We start from the raw sequence: 17,492 nt of genomic DNA, 5'->3' as shown, positions 1-17,492 counted from the left end.
TTAGTCCAATGCTGACACTTTCACCTTTCCTCCTTACCCCAGTTGACCTTTATTTTTCTTCCCCCCCCTTCAAGCCTCTTGGATCGAACGACGGTGCATTGCAGCCCAGAGTGATCTCTTTCGCGCCAACCGTCTGAAGCACGTCTGTCAGCGTCCAGCTTGGCAGAGAGTGCTCTTCAACGCAACACAACTAGAGTCACCTCCCCAGTGTGCGATGTGCAATAGGCGCGGACTTTTTTCAAGACGCTCGATGCTGTTGTGGGGCACTCGATGTTGTTGTGCTAGTGTGACAGAGGTATAAGCCGCACAGCTTCTCTGTCTCTGATAAAGGAGGGCCTGCCTGAGCTTTAAATCAGGAGGTAATTTGTAAACCATGCGCACCGTGCTGAGTTGTAAAAATTCTACGGGAATACTTTTGCACTCGAGCCTATCGTGCGACATGCCTACGTGTGGAAACATCGCGAGGTTTTTTTTTTTTTTTTTTTTTTTTTTTTTTTTTTTTTTTGATGGGCAGCCGCTGATCTTTCTCTCTTCAGCTTTACGGCTGCTACAGTTTATAGAAGGAATGGCTGTACTCCCTGTGAAGTAGCTGCTGAATAACTAAAGGTTTAATGCTCTCCTTCAGCTTTGACAAACCAGGACAGCACCTTGGGCATGTTAGTTATTCATATGTGACCGAACAATGCAGAACAACCGGACAAGAAGGAGATAAGATACAAAAAAAAAACATCAGCGCTTGTCTTTTTCTTTGCCCGTCGTTCTGCGCTGTTCTGGCACGAATCGAATCTGACATACCGCCGCCGTGAAACAGTTGGGTTGTGAGCTCTGGTGACTGCATCGCCTCCTTTTACTCAAAACAGGCATACTGGCAGGTCATGCAAGCCTCAGGCTCTAAAAAAACAGCTAAGTAAAAGTAAGATGAAAACAAAATTGTTATTGCTATGTCCTTACAGATATTCAGAGGCGCTTCAAAACTTTACTGCATTACTGACAGCGAGATAATGCCAAAGCTACACTAGAGCCCTGCAGCACCTTATAGTGAATGATACATATGTCTCGCACTGGAAGCTCCTATCATGCTCTTAGAATATCATATTGAAGTAGTTTTAAACCTATGCTTGTTAACACAGTGATAGCCATTAATTGAACCTATGGCGTCATGCTCACATGCAAGGTTTCTGATAGCCACTGAGCACATGATGTGGGCTACCGCAGAAACCTGTACCTGGTCATCTTACAAGCAGTTGTGCAATTAATACATTTAGTGAGTTGTGAAATTTTTTGTGTTCTGTTTCTGTATAGCAATGCTTTTTTATTGAAGGCTAACATTTGGCTTGCTACAGCAAAAGCCGTACCTATAGTCTCCTAAAAACAGCTGTGCAGTTTGTGCTTTTAGTGTGTGTTCTGCTTCTGTATGGCAATGCTTTTCTCGTTGAAGACTAGCATGTGGCTTCAATAAATTGTTTCAGATGCCATTTGCTGTAGCCGATTTCGTAGGCCAACATGAAGCAGCATTTTGAGAATGTGGGCAAAACTTCCTTTGGCTAAACTGTCGTCCATGGGGAATAAACAGCAACATCCCTTTGCATTCTCATTTCTTTGGTATGGCTAAAAGTGAGTTGTGTATCATTGTCTATATTGTTAATATTGAATCACGATTGTTAGTGTTGAAGTTGTTTGAGCATAATGATTTTAAAGACACAGGATTTCCATTGGACAGTAATGTTTCTAGCTTGTTTACATGTAGGATGTAGAACTGGCTAAAGCAATCTTTATACAGCAAATTCTTTTCACATTGTCCACCATGTTAGTTTTTTGGCATTGTCCCTTGAAGTATATAGCTAGTATTTTAAGCTTACATGGTCGTCCACTCTTAGCTTGAATGGGAATGTGTGGCATGCAGTTTGCGAAATGGCCTTGCATCTGCCACAGCCGTGCATCAAGGCTAGGTGGCTTGTGCATAGAGAGACCAGCAGCTCCAGCTTCACGTCATCTGCCTCTTTGCTCCAGTGTGCAGACGCGCATTGAGGCAAAGTGGTTTATGTGTAGAGGAACCAAAAGATTCTGTGTCATATCTGGCTTTGTTACGTGTGCAGACGCGCATCGATGCAAAATGGTTTGTGTGTAGAGGTACCAGGAGCTGCCGCTTAACGTCATTTGCCTGTTTACTGTGGTGCACAGTCGTGCGTTGAGGCTAAGCGGCTTGTGCACGGAGGGCCCAGGAGCTGCAGCTTCACGTCTGCCTCTTCTCTCAGGTGCGCAGGCGCGTATCGGGGCAAAGTGGCTTATGCAAAGAGGGACCAGGAGCTGCTGTGTGACGTCGTCTGTACATTTGCTTTGGTGCGCACCCGCACATCGAAGTACAATGGCTCAAGTGTGAAGATACCTTTGAGCTGCTGCTTCGTGTCGTCTGCCTCACTTCTACGGTGCGCAGGCATGCATCGAGGCAAAGTGGCTTATGCGTCGAAGGACCAGGAGCTGTTGCTTTCCATCTGCTATGATGCGCAGCTGCGTATCAAGGGTAATGGTGGAAAACATTTATATCAGATGCAAATACAGAAGGTTATACACTAGCTGACCCTGAAGGGGCCTGCCCTGACAAACACTAGGGGTCCCTAATTGGGGACCCCAGTAGCGATAGAGGGACTAGAGGCTGCTACTCCTTCGCCGCTACGCCTCTTCGCTACGGTGTGCGGTTGCAATGGACGCAGTGGCATCTCGAAAAGCGCATGCCACGCACTCGCATGTTCAGCCTAAGAGTGGACGACTGTGTACATGCTATAGCTCTGTTATTCATACAATGAAGCTAGGCCAAGTTGGATAAATTATAGCGCACCTCATATGTGGCCAGCAAAGAAAGGCCACTCCAGAAAATCAGATTCATTCTGTGGGATAGGATGCTTATTCATATACATGCAACTGACAAGTCAGGTTCTTCACCCTCAGAAATGCCAGGCAAACAACCAAGGGTGCGTCTGTAATATAGTCTAGCTTGCTCTTTCTCTGCAGACTTGAGTCAGATGTGTGTTCCATTGCTGTGGGTGGGACAGGTTTGAATCTTTGATTGTAAGCTTGCAACAAGTATGGTATAGTAGTTTAAAGGCAAAAACGTGCTAATAATCGCAACCCTCCATAGCCTTTATCACCTTTTAATAATGTTGCCAGATACTGAATTATTAGCTTACTCTGCATTGTTTCTGTCTAGTTGATGTGCAGAGATGTACACATATTTATATGACTTGGAGTTTTAGACTTTGCACTTAGAAACATTGTAGCGTTATCTGATATGTGTTGTTATTATTCCTTTAATGATTTTTGTATGGGATCGGTGGGTATGCTAGGTACCATTAGGACCGTCTACTCTTTTTGGGTCACTTGTTCAACACCCAGCTGCGGCCGTCTCACACTTGCCCTCGGGAAGCAGTCGGGAAGACGAGCACAGAGAGGCAGCTACAGCAGGGTCCGGCTTAATTAACGGAAACGTAGGCAGAGAGGGAAAGCAGTCCCTTCTTCCGAGGACTTTGCGGTCGCGCTCGAATTCGCGGGGACAGGCAGTTTGTTCTCGTTGCTGCGTCACACAGGGGGCTTTTTTTAAGGAGCTTTACGAGCAGTATACACTGGCGACCCTGTAGTACGCTGACTGGACCCATCGCCCCTACGAGCGCCTCTTTTGGAAGGGCGGCATATCGTTCAAAGAACAAATGCTGCCAGGCTGAAGGGTGTAAGGCCCTCTTCCTTGACGAGGAGCCCATAAAAGTGGCAATTATTCGGTGCAGGCGCGCTGAGTGGGTCCCGGTGACGATTCCAACCCTGGATGCCAACAATGGTTGGGAGACGGCGGCTTTGAATGGATGTCAGGACACGTGTGTAACAGTGACGGTGAGAGGCAGAATAGGAGGGCGCGGGTTGGCTCTTCTGATGTAGTCCGCAATGGTGCTGGTTCGGACGCCGATAATAATCCTGTAAAAGGAGCGGCCAATGGTGCAATCTTTAGGCAATGGTTGCGCACATGGGACTCCGTTTCGATGTGTTGTAATTTGTTTTCTTTTTATTTCTTAGGGGAGAAAGAGTTTGTATAACACTGTGAAGGCATGGGGCGTGGCATGTGACCTAGTGAGCCAATCATATCGAGGTCCATTCTCTAAATTCCGTTTGTTGTGAAACAAATTTATTGTTCCTTTTGCATTGTTTGTTTAAGGGAGAGGGAGAGGAACCTTATGGAAATGGAAAGACATGTCAAAATGTTTGTAAACCAGTCATGTGTGAGTTCGTTGTTATTGGGGATGAAAAATGTGGGCCGGTTCCCGAAGTTAATGAATCTGGGCCCCACAGCCTGGAGAACTCGTTCTGAGCTAGAAGAGCTTAGCCAGTTCCATGGTATCATGCTCGTTGTTTCACCTGTTGTAAGTATATACATTCGTGGATAAAGTTTTCAGTTCATTTTTCTCTCAGAGTGCAAGTTGTGGCCAGATTCAGTAAATTCACTATATTTTCATTTCTATATAACATGCCTCCCTTTCTGATGATGGTGCCTCGCAGGGGGCACCTGTTAAAGCAGGTGTTTGTGTGTACTGTGCGACACCACGGACCCCGAGCACCCACACTTAGCCATGCTTGGCATCGCCGTGTCTAGGGAAAATGGGATCCTGGTGGTTGAGCCGATGCCGAGTGTTTGGACCTTTAAAGCCTCTCGGTGGAGGCAACCCCCCACTTTGGCCCACGCTTCCCATAGACGGCACCCCCGGGCTGACCCACCCGGGGAAATCGGCATTCGCCTTTTCCTATCCTCCCCTTCATCTTTCACTTTCCTATCTCGTTTCTTACAATAGTCCTGTCTTATCTTCTCTGCTTCTTCCTACTTCCGGACGACGAGGGTTAACCTTGCGTGGCGAACCACTCTGAGCTTTGCCATATTGGATTACAGTTGTGGCGTACAGCTGGCGCGGGCAGGACTTGCTTACAACTTCCTGCCTCGTCCCCTTGTTGGACTTCATCGTGGGTGGCTGGCGCCGTGGCTGAAAAACAGATATATCCCATGGCTTCTAATCCCTCCAAAACCGATCGCCCTGACAAATGGAGGCGGATTGGGGTAACTGCTGAATTCCTTGAAAAATGAACAACTTTCCCAAATACCATGTGTTCCATTCTGAAATCGATCAGAAACCCGCCAGAATTCTGTCCCCATTTCTAATTTCCAAGAGTTTGACAGCAGCCTTAGGCCCAAAATACAAACTGACAAAGATAGCCAGCGCAGACTTGCTGCTCGAGCTTAACGACACACCACAATATTCAAAGCTGACGAACATTCAGTCTGTTGGGGACGTCCCAGTGACGATAACTCCCCACAAGTCTTTGAACACTATCTGTGGCGTGATCTCCGGCAGAGATCTTTTCCACATCGCTGAACAAGAAATGCTGGATGTTCTTGTCAACCAGAACGTTGTGAACATGCAGATAATCAAAATCCGGAAAGACGACAAGAAATACCGACTATGCACCTTATACTGACATTCAGTGCAAGTAAACTTCCTGAAAACGTAGAAGCCGGCTACCTAAAAATAGAAGTTCGACCCTACATACCCAACCCCTGATGATACTTTAATTGTCAGAGATACGGTCACGGATCACACAGCTGCGTGGTCGTACAACCTGTGCAAAATGTGCTTCTAAAGACCACATCACCGACAACTGTGACTCCCCAGCTCCTCACTGTGCTAACTGGGAAGGGGACCACCCAGCATATTTAAGGTGTTGTCCACAATGGAAGAAACAAAATCATAACTATCAAAACAAAGGAAAGCATTTCTTACACAGAAGCCAGGAAACGGTTTAAAAAACATATTTGTATTCCAGGCCAAGACAGACTACGCGGAGACGGCGCGCAGAGGTGGAGCGCCAGACCGCAGCATGGTACCTACCAAGGCGTCTTCGGACCCTGTGGTAGGCCCATCAATTCCACCCCAGGCACATGCAGGCAAGGCTGCCCTGCCAGCTCCAACATAGGGCCCGCCGACTGTGGAGTCGGCAGTCCGCAAGGTCTCCCCCGGCAGGGAGAGGCCTAAAGATCATTCGTCCGTGGCCACACCACAGACCTCCAGTGCCTCGAGTGCCTCGGGGGTCCGATCGAGCATGCCTGTTGCAAGTCTATCGCTCCGTGGTGCGCTCCAAGTTAGACTACGGATGCATAATATACAGTTCGGCAAGGCCATCTACTTAAAACGACTGGACCCTGTCCATAACCTTGGTCTATGCCTATCATCTGGAGCATACAGAACGTCCTCTGTGGCCAGTCTCTATGCATAATTAAATGAGCCTTCACTAGAGGATCGCAGAACTGCACTAATGGGCACATACGTCCTAAAAATTCGTTCCGAGACATCTCTGCTATTCGATTGTAACCGAATGCCCATCCAAAACATTATTCAGCAATAAACCACATTCTATCAGACCGCTGATATAACGCTTTGAAGATAAATGCAAAAAGTTAAACCTACTTAACGCTTTACCTAATGTTGCACAAAGAAATGATCCTCTGCCGCCATGGTACAACCTCCCTGCAGTATGTGATTTCTCACTGAAACATCTACAGAAAAGAAAAACAAACACCACAGGAGCACATACTACAAAAATTCTCTGCACTCCAAGAAAAATATGATATTTACGCTGCATATTATACAGACGGCTCAAAAACAGAAATGCATGTAGGAAGCACAATTGTTCAAGGCGTCAGTAAAAGAAATAGTACGACTGCCGGAGTGCGCCTGGGTTTTCACTGCTAAGTGTAACGCCGCATGTGTCGCTATAGAGGAGATAGCCAAGAAGAAAATCAAAACAAACTTAATCTACACCGATTCTTTGATTTGAGCCTACAAACAGCCATACAACGCAAAAATGCTCAAGAACCTTTATTAGGAACCACAATACATAACATAGGTAAAATCACGTCTCAAAAACACAACATAAAGCTCTGCTCGCTCCCTAGCCATGTTGGAATTGAGGGAAATGAGAAAGCGGATGTATGTGCTGCACGAGCCCGATTTGGTCAAATTAGACAAGTGAACATGCCACATAGGAATTGTTTAAAGCTAGTACACTGTAAATTGAGAGGTAAATGGCGCGCTACATGGAACGAACACGTAAACAACTCTGTAAAGCCCTTTTTATCTGAATACTCTGTAAAGCCCTTTTTATCTGAATAGAAATCCTGTCGACATCAGGAACGTTTCAAAGAAGTAATTTTATGTCGCTTACGCATCGGACACACCCACCTCACCGACAATTTCTTACTGACAAAACAAGACAAACAAACCGCGCTGTAAGAGGTGCGGTGATGAAGTAACAGTAACTTGAAGAACTGAGAAAAAAATATTTTAAGGTACTTTACAAAGAATGCATCCCATTACATCCCATGTTGCTCTTAGGTGAACAAGCACTTCTTGATACTTCACAAATCTTTAAATTCGTCAAAAACGCTAGCATTTTACACAAACTATAAGTGTCAAACTATTTTACCCATACCTACTCTTTTAACCTTGTGTTTGGCGCACCATAGCCTTAGTTGCTTTTGCGCCACAAAACTCAACATAACTGAAGATGGTGAGCTCTTTTGTCCAATTCTGCGAGAAAGCAGCAAATGACTCCCAGATCTTCCACAAAACTGTGTGATATCTTTAATGCTAACTGAGGTTCCCTCCCGCATTTTTGTTCGTTTAAATGAGGCCCAGCAGACACTAACTCTTGAATTTGTAATGCCCTAGGCCCTGCCCTAAGGCAGTACTCCAATGTCAATGCTATGGCTGTTACACAGCACTCATGTCTTTTATACACTTTTTATTACTCATCTCTTATCCAAGTGGTGTCTTATACTATGGAGGTGAAAGTCTCCGGACTGTACGTCTGGAGATTTCGGACTAGAATCGCGATGTAAACGAATTGCGACCTTATTTCTCTAGCACACATGAAAGAACTAATGTTCAACGTTTACGTCGACAAGTATGGTCCGAGACTCCTGGTCGATGCGAAAGTTATACACTTTGATTGCAGTTTGTGCGGTCCATACACGTTTGTCCCCGATATTCTCATCATCATCATCAGCCTGACTATACCCACTGCAGGGCGAAGGCCTCTCCCATATTTCTCCACTTAACCCGGTTCTGTGCTAGCTGCATCCACTTGACCCCCGCGAACTTCTTAACCTCATCCGCCCACCTAACTTTCTGCCGCCCCCTGCTACGCTTTCCTTCTCTTGGAATTCAGTTTGTTACCCTAAGCGACCATCGGTTATCCTCTCTTCGCACTACATGTCCCGCCCATGCCCATTTCTTCTTCTTAATTTCCACTAGAATGTCGGTAACTTGAGTTATTTCTCTGACCCACTCTGCACGGTTCCTATCTCTTAATGTCACCCCTACCATTTTGCGTTCCATAGCCCTCTGGGTTGTCCTCAACTTAAGTAGAACTCTCTTGGTTAGCCTCCACGTTTCAGCCCCTTAGGTTAGTACAGGTGAGATGCAACTGTTGTATGCTTTCCTCTTGAGGGATACCGGTAAGCTGCTAGTCATAATCTGCGAGTGCTTGCCAAATACGCTCCATCCCAATCTTATTCTTCTTGTTATTTCCTTTTCGTGCTCCGGATCTGCGGTTACTACCTGTCCTAAGTAGACATATTCGCCTACTACTTCCAGTACTTCGCTACCTAATGTAAACTGCTGTTTCTTCCCGAGGCTGTTGAACATTACCTTAGTCTTCTGCATATTGATTTTCAAGCCTATCTTTCTACTTTTCCTGTCTAGGTCATCAATCATTATTTGCAGTTCATCCCCCGAGTTGCTTAGCAAGACAATGTCATCAGCAAATCGCAGATTACTGAGGTATTTTCCATCTACCCTTATCCCTAACTGCTCCCATTCCAAGTCTCTGAATACTTCCTCTAAGCAAGCTGTGAATAGTACTGGGGAGATTGTGTCTCCTTGCCTAACACCTTCCCTTATGGGAATTTTGTTACTTTCTTTATGCAGAACTATGGTTGCTGTGCAGCCACTATATATATATATTCCAGCACTTTCACGTACGGCTCGTCTACCCCCTGATTTCGCAATGCCTGCATCACCGCCGATGTTTCAACTGAGTCAAATGCTTTTTCGTAATCAATGAATGCTATGTATAAGGGCTGGTTATATTCCGAGCATTTTTCTATCACCTGATTGATGGTATGGATATGATCGATAGTAGAATACCGTTTGCGAAAACCTGCTTGATCCTTTGCATGGTGGCAGTCTAAGGTTGTCCTGATTCTATTAGTGATTACCTTAGTAAATACCTTATACGTAACAGACAGTAAGCTGATTGGTCTGTAATTTTTAAGGTCCTTAGAGTCCCCTTTCTTGTGAATGAAAGGGGACTCTCGGTTTGCCTTTACCACGGCCGCTCGATGGAAGCGCAGGTGCGGCCTGCTGCATCGCGCCGCCGTCAATGGGCGAGCGTGTCCTTGGGGAGTTTACAGTTGCGCCCGCTGTTTCTGCTGAGGGCGCCACTGTTCAGGGACACGTCACCGTCGGGATGCGGGCTCGGGGCGCGCGGTTTTGTTGGTCTCTGGACGCGTTCGCCTCAGATCGGCGTAATCAGCTCAAGTTTTATTGTGTGCGCGTGTGTGAGCTCGTTTACGTCTAGACGGGACGCGTTTGCGTTGTGTGCCGGGCTCGCTTCGTGCTTTTTGCTGTGCGCACGTGCGGTGGTCCGTCTCACGCGTGCGGCGCAATGCCGCGAAACTGCTGTTTGCCGCTCTGCGACACAAACGCGAGAAAAGACCCTACCATGAGGTATCATGAGTTCCCATGCGACCTCCAGCGCAGGGAAGCGTGGCTCAAGAATATCTCCCGCCGACAAGCGGGAAAAAGTAGCAAGTGGGCGCCTAGCTACAGGTCTCTGGTATGTTCCTTACATTTCACAGAGAATGACAGAGAGCTCTTCGAAATTCAGTCAGAACTACTGGTTAAGCCAGTCAGGTTCCTTACTCGTGCACACGTTGAACCAAACAACCTGGAGAAAATGAAAGTTTGCCGGGCCACTCAAATCTTTTCTCCGGCAGTAATAGCAATGCTACAATTTCTTCAAGAGAACCCGGAATGTCATCCTGAAGCATGCCACTTCAAAGGCAGCTCGGCTACAATATATTTCATGCGCATGGTTGCGAAATGGTATGCCCTACATGATATCGGTGCAGTGAAGGCAAGCGGGATGCATGAGAAAGCATTCTTTTTAACAGATGATGAACGACTCTCCTGGCTGGAGCTAGATTTCATCTGTTACTTGGAAGACCTCCAAATGAATGCTGGGCGGTCGAGGCGAATCACAAAAGAGACCTACGAAGCCACACTCCTGACAACACGGTCAACAGTGGCACTGATTGAATATCTCCTTGACCACCTAAAGTAGGTTCTTTTTTTCTCGGCTCAGTTTTACGTTGTTTGCAACAGGTTACTCAAATGAATTTCATAATTGCAGCTTCCACTATGTCTTAACACGCGGGCTAAACAGTGACCCTGTGGAATCGCTATTTAGCTGTCTTCGGCAGTTCAACGGCGGCAACGACCGGGTGGATGCCAGGACTGCACTTTTGACAGCGGAGAAACTGCTAAAGGTACTGTTAAAAAATATTCCAAAGTGTGCTCATCAAGGTCACGTTAACATGGTGATCACTTGGGCCAGTTCTTCTGTCCCCGTGTCTTTCGCTGGTACAATATGCAAGGTCACATTCCTCTCTTTTTTTTTCAGGTTGGCATCCTTCAAGCAGCGAGAAGTGGCAATGCACCCACTTCTTCTGAAATGAAAGCAGCGCTGAGGATAACAAGTCCAGATGCTGAAACATATGCCCTGCCAACTGCCATTGAATTTGCTACCAGGGAGCTGACCAGTGAACTCGGATCTTTAACGCTGTGTTCTGAAGCAGAGGAACACTTTGAGGTGGCACCAGTAGCGTTTCTCGCTGGTTATGTTGCGAGAACATGTCAGGAAAAGGTATGAACTGTTTTTTTACATAAACATACACATTGTTTTAAATTTTCCTCTTGTCTGAACGGCCTCGGAAGCAAAGAAACCTGTGCATACAATATTTGTTTATACTCTTGAGATTGTCTGAGTAGGAGCCAATACGATAGCGTTAAAAGCCCCGTTCCGCAGAAACAATGGTGACCGCCTTGTCGGCAAAACGCCGTGGGAATGTCTGTGGCAGGAGGTTTTTTACAGGTGATGTGGCCGGACCCTGATTGTTCGGCGGGATGTGTGGTGCAACGAGACCACATGACATGATAAAGTTGGCCGGAGCTGCGAACTCTGCAGCTTCATTAAGATGAGAGGGTGAGATGGGAATGGAAACCGGGATCCTTGGATCATGAGTCAGGCACGCTACACCGAGACTACACAGGGACGTTCGCATGACTTGGTTAAAGCGGGGCTTTATATCTGTGTCGGGTGGTATATTTCACATAATGTGGTTGCCTCCGACTGTATGCTAAAGAGTATGCATGAGAGGGATAGAGGCGGTAATTAAGGGATGTGTTTAATAAGCGGGTAGCAAGTGCATGTATGCTAATGAGGATCCGTAAGGGGAGAAAGCTCCAAATTTGTCTACCACTATACCAAGTTGTTGGTTTATGTGATATTTTCTGATGGTTTTCAGGTGACGTGCGAGTCGTGCAAGACCCTGTTGGAGGAACCAGAGCCAACCGACCCTGTTTACGGGCTAATGAAAAACATGGACAACGGAGGCATGGTATACCCCAAAATGGAAGCAATCAAGCTTTGTCAGCTTACGTGCGTCTTCATTAACCGGATAATGAAATCTCAAGAGGTCCGGCGAAGCAGCAAGCTGTGTGAACTGTTCATTTCAGTTTTGCTTCCGCACTTTACACAGCACCCGCAGCTAATCTGCGAAAAAAACAACCGTGCCCACACTGAGGAGCTTTGCAAGATATTCCTAAGTAAGTTGCTGCGCCCACTGATAGCGAACTCGGCCGGGAATCTCAACGCAACAGTGGAGCGACTTTTAAGGCTATGCCGTAAACCTCTCTCCAGGAAGGTTCTCCGTTTGTGAACGTCTTCTTCCTCTTTTTGTGTAACTGTGCAATAAATGTATCTAGTCTTGCTGAAGCAGTTTGTGGTTTCCTCGGCTCCAGTTGCGCTTAGAAAAATTCACAACTTCACTATACTAAATGCATTTGTTTTTCTAAATTAAAACAGTTTACAACCTTGATGTTCCACGGAAATGTGCTGAATATTAGCGAAGCATTAAGCAATTTTTCTGATCGCGGGTAAGCTAGTTTCAAACTGGAAGACTTGATGCGCAATCTTGAGACTAGAAATTTTTGAATGCTAGCTGTAAGTTGCACAGTAGAGTACAGTCGCCCAGTCACAGTAGGATCACATTTTGTTATTGGATTGCGCTGGCAGCATAGAAGAGGTTGACATCAATCTTTTGTATACGGGTTTTATGCAAGAATGAGTAAACGGTATGAAAATGACACGCAATGAATTCGCGGCATTGTGATGTAAAGGATAATACATTGCGCTACCTTGGCCGCTGAACAGCTTCCAATTGCTGACAGACGAGTGAAATTTTCATCTGACAACCAATTTGACCCGAATGCACATCACGGTAAAGCGCGAACTATCGAGCGGCTTTGAACTACCGTCACAATAAGTTTTTGGTGTACACGCCAGTATATACATCCTTGCGAAGAAAACGCGGTAGTGCTGACATGTTCACACTAGACATGACAGTATATAGGAATTCATGTTTCAAAATTGTGTGAAACGGAGCTCTTAAATCCTTAAAACAGTAAGCTCCGACCGTACTGACGCCTCGCTCAAAGCGCAGCCAGGCGCAGCTCTCCGCGCGCGGCTGTCCCCGAACGGTGGCGCCGCGGCGGTGGCGACGGGAAGTAGGCGCCTCCCGCGGGTTTCGGGCGATGTAGCAGGCCGCACCTAGTGCGCGCTTCCATCGAGCGGCCGTGCCTTTACACATGTCCGTTTTAGCTTTCACGTCACCTTTTGAAGATTTATTTCGCCACACCGGATTTAATTTGTGTTTATATTTTGGTTCTGTAAGGTTTTTTTTCGTAACGTATTCCTCATGCTCTTCGTCCCATTTGCATTTCAGAATTATCGAATTTAGTCTTCTCAGTGCATTCTGTAAACGTGGCGTTTTTAAGTCGCTTTTATCACTTCTGACGCGACTGCAACTGAAGGCGGCACCAGCGAGCATGTTAAAGAAAAAAAAAGTATAAATGTGTCTTTTCCGGAATAAACTTCCAGTTGTAAGTCTAGCGTTTGTACTGTCCTCCTACCCGCCGTGTGTGTCCTCCTTGTGCGCTAGCACCATGCCTGAATTCATTCACCAACTAGCCAGTTAAGAGCATTGACTGCCTATTGCTAGCGGCATCAACTCGATGATGATGATGATGATTATGATGATGATGATGATGATGGTGGTGGTGGTGGTGGTGGTGGTGGTGATGATGATGATGATGATGATGGAAACGCAGCGGGCCCCTATGAACTGTGCGGCCAAATATTAAAACCCAAAAACTAAGATTACCCCAAAGAACTAGAAAGTAACTATAATATTCTTGGGCAGAAATTAATGGAGTTTTCGTTTCCTGCATTAGAAAAAAGGTGGCATATTTATAATAACATTTTAACTTGTTCTTAGCGACCTCTCTCGGTCATTGTGTATCTGCTGCGTAGTTGCCCGTAGCTTTGACATTACTCAGACCAAAGCTCTTTTACCCCATGCGTGGGTACGTCATCAGAACCGGCTCAATGTTTCGTGGTGCCTTTTGCAAGCGTCAGCGTGCAAAGTAATTGTTTATCTGCGTTAAACAGTCAGTGTTTCGTTCTGCTGGTCGTGGTATATCTTTACAGCAAGATGAAGACTGCGAGACATTTTCGGGTGATGCGACAAAGCTTCTGTCACCGCTTGGCAGCTTGGCCAGCTCTGCATCCCAGGCACGTGGCAAATGTGGCGGCTTGTTGCACGGATACCTATCAGAACGCACATACAGACATAGTTTGTCAGGTGCACTGTAAAGAGATATATGTGATCACTTTACTCTTTTTTTCTTTTGAAAGGTGCCCCAAAGGCAATGCGTCTGAATGCAGAAATGTCATGTCAAAGTTTATCATGCTCCGAAACTCCGTGCCTTTTTTTTTCTTGACTCAGGGGCCAATAGGGGAATAAAGTCAAACGCTGTGACTACGCTGAAGCTGCCTACGAAGTATTTATTGTATATTGAAGTGCGTTTTCACAAAGAAGTCTCTGAAAAACGCGTGACAAGAAATTGCGCCAAAAATCGAAAACCATGGAGCACCCAAGAATCGTGTAAACGTTTAAACCGCGTACAGTCAAGAATGTATCAATACGTAATTCAAAACTGTACGTAATAGGTCATAAGAATCAATTATAAGCTAATACGTCATTCCTAATTAAATATAATACGTTATATGAAAAATACACAATTAATAGTTCGATCGGAGATGCTGAACAGCGTAATCCTGTACAGGTGTATGATTTCAAGTATCATGTCCTGTTTCAACTGAAGGAACGCGTCCGTTATCATGCCCAGCTGCTCCAGCATGGTGATCAGTAATCTTTTCAAGGTCACTGACCGCGGTGCTCAAATCTTGATCACCCCCAGGGAATTCGAGTTGGTGCAAGGGAATTTTCTCATGCTCGGTCGCAGGCACTGCAGCATCGAATTGGGCAGCTCAGATTAACAGAAAATACAAACCTTCGGCACCAGCAATCCGATCTGGATTACTCACGGGTGTTTCGCTCACCTCTTCAGCAAACGGCATGCACGGACATCATGCCGACCCCATCCGAGAAGAGGTACGGCTGACAGCGCGGGTGCCCCCGTCGATGTTCGGGCCATCAAGAACCTCATAGGGTACCCGCACGGCCTGCTTGGTCGAGGAAAACCACTCGCCGATGCGGCTCATGCGCTTGGCCACGCTGTGGAAGCCCTCCAAGCAGCCCGTAACCTCATGGATGGTCATGGCTCTGTTGCGCCCCTCGCCCACCACGAAGTATGTACGTCCATGTCCTGTCGTCGCGAAGCTAGCTGGTTTGGAGTGCCAGGAACTTGAACTCCTGCAAGCCGCCACGCTATCCCTCGTGCATCAAGCCGGCCACAACTGCCTTCATGATGTCCTCCCGCAACGTTTGCAAGTTCAACGTGAATGATACCTTGTCCATGCCGAGGCAAACTCGACATTGAACTGCTGCGGCACACGGTTCTAAATGTTGGCCTGTGCTGTACGCAGAATGATGCAAAATGATAGCGGAAAGTAGCATTGTTGTTCAAGCGCCGATGACCTCTCACGTTCACTTAACAGCGTCTTTTAAATGCAGGAACTAAAACGTTTAAGGACTTGGTCGTAAACAGAAGGAATCGACAGATTTCCAAAGTAGCTCCAGCACTGACGAAGAGGCGCCGGTGCAGCCGCCGGAATGGCCCATGTCTGAGGACAACGCTCGCAGTCTGAAAGTATCAATTACTGTTAGGTACTAGCTGTGCTACCCACCTTTTTCGAAAAGACGAATTATGACCAGCAGCTGCCGTCAGGTCACCAAGTCTGCTTAAGTTTCTAACATATTGCCACACCGCTGTCCATCTTCTGGCGCCACCAAGTGGCTGAATGTCTTGGCGCGTGGCTGAGCGTCGTCCTCGTCTGTCTCGAGCTTCGCTTCATAAAAAGGGCCAGCTTTGTTGTTCTGTTTGCTACGTGTGTTGGTGACATTTGTTGGAGGTGCTGGGTAAGATCCCATGTACGTTGCTCTCGAAGACGTCAGTGACGCTGCCCATCGACGCTCGGACGCCACTCCCGTTCATAAAGCGAGCCGTCGCCTCCAAGGCTTAGAACCTGAGTTCGAACCACTGACCACACCGCTGCGAGCCATGACATCTACGACGGGCAGCCAGACAAATCAGCATTCCAGCAACGCCCCACCGTACGTCCTTCTCGCACCTCGATCACCACCATCATTCCACAATGACCGGTTCGAGGATGTCGAAGACTGGCTGGCCAGTTTTGAACGTGTGGCCGCATTCAACCAATAAGACGACGAGTGAAAGCTAATGAAAGTGTACTTCGCGCTGCAAGACTCGGCCAAGACATGGTTTGAGAATTACGAGGCGTCCTTTGTCAACTTGGCAGTCTTTCGCCGTGAGTTGCTCACAACATTCAGCTCGAGTGCGCGCAAAGAAAACGCAGAGATTGCAATCCGTTCGAGGTCTCAGCAGTCAAATGAGAGCGTGGCCATGTTTGTCGAGGACATGACGCGACTTTTCAATCGGGCCGACCCTACCATGCCCGAGGCAACTAAAGTACGGCACCTCATGCGCGTGGTGAAGGAACAGTTGTTCGCTGGCCTCATTTGCAGCCCTCCAAGAACTGTCGCAGATTTCGCGAGAGAAGCTACCACCATGGAACGTTCACTGCAGGAACGTTGTACCCAATACGGCCATCAGGCAAGCATAGCGACCACACCTTACTGCGTGTCCGTGCCAGAAGCCAGGAACGAGGTATTGCAGGAGCTTGTCAGGAGCATTGTCCGCGAAGAGCTGCAAAACCTCCACTTGGATACACCACCTGCAGTGGATTATTCTACCGGAGACGTCATTCGTAATGAAATCCGGCGAGCGGTGCAGCCACCACCAGCACCACAACCGGAGCCATGCATTATGACTTAAAGTGACGCCCTACGTCGACCTGCCCCCGAGCCACATTCATTCCGCCCCGTTGCCGCACCACCGCCTCGCTACCTGCGCCCCGTCGAGCGGCAACAAGGTCCGCGCCCCGTCGAGCCGCAGCAAGACCAGCGTCCCGCTATCAGCAAGGCGCACTTGTGGCGCACGCCCAACAGACGGCCGCTCTGTTACCACTGCGGCGAGCCTGGCCACATTCGCAATTGCCATACCGGAGAATAGGTTTAAGAGGATTTCCACCAAACGCGCCTCGACCTCGCTACGGCGAAAGACCATGGGAGATTGAGGAATCTGCTAACGATATGCACCCGACGTCACCGCAACGGCAGTCGCGATCGTCATCCCCGAGGCGTTTTGCGTCACCCACTCGATACTCCTCCTCTCGGCAATTCAGAGGCACGTCCCCTCGCCGGGAAAACTAAACACGGCGACCTCTGGGGGTGAGGCCGCCGCTACGACTCAGATTAAACAGCCTCCACCCGACGATTTGACGCGACGGCCCGAGCGACGACGACCCGATCCGACGAACTTAGCGACGTGCTGCGAATGCATTGATTCCGGGGAAATTTTTGTAACCGCGGTTGTGATGTGACCGTACTTGTGGATACCAGCGCCGATTTTTCCGTCATGAGCAGCCAGCTAGCCACGGCACTCCGTAAGGTCCTGACGCCTTGATGCGCACTGCCGGTGGCCATGTGATGACGCCGATTGGCATGTGCACTTGCC

The 17,492-nt window shown here is 47.5% G+C and overlaps 1 protein-coding gene across 1 annotated transcript; it reads left to right on the top strand.

Moving 5' to 3' along the window:
- Positions 1 to 10,195: 10,195 nt before the first annotated feature.
- LOC146205349 (uncharacterized) lies at positions 10,196 to 14,944 on the top strand. Its single transcript, XM_084606922.1, has 5 exons — positions 10,196 to 10,430; positions 10,504 to 10,639; positions 10,774 to 11,016; positions 11,678 to 11,978; positions 14,844 to 14,944. The coding sequence occupies exons 1-5, from the start codon at positions 10,237 to 10,239 to the stop codon at positions 14,942 to 14,944; spliced, it is 975 nt and encodes a 324-aa protein (XP_084463048.1). The 5' UTR covers positions 10,196 to 10,236.
- Positions 14,945 to 17,492: the final 2,548 nt, after the last annotated feature.

The sequence above is a fragment of the Amblyomma maculatum genome, chromosome 1 (assembly GCF_055883805.1).
Source record: "Amblyomma maculatum isolate TAMU_Amacu chromosome 1, ASM5588380v1, whole genome shotgun sequence".
NCBI classification, from domain to species: Eukaryota; Metazoa; Arthropoda; class Arachnida; order Ixodida; family Ixodidae; genus Amblyomma; species Amblyomma maculatum.
This window is presented reverse-complemented; position numbering and strand designations above follow the sequence as displayed.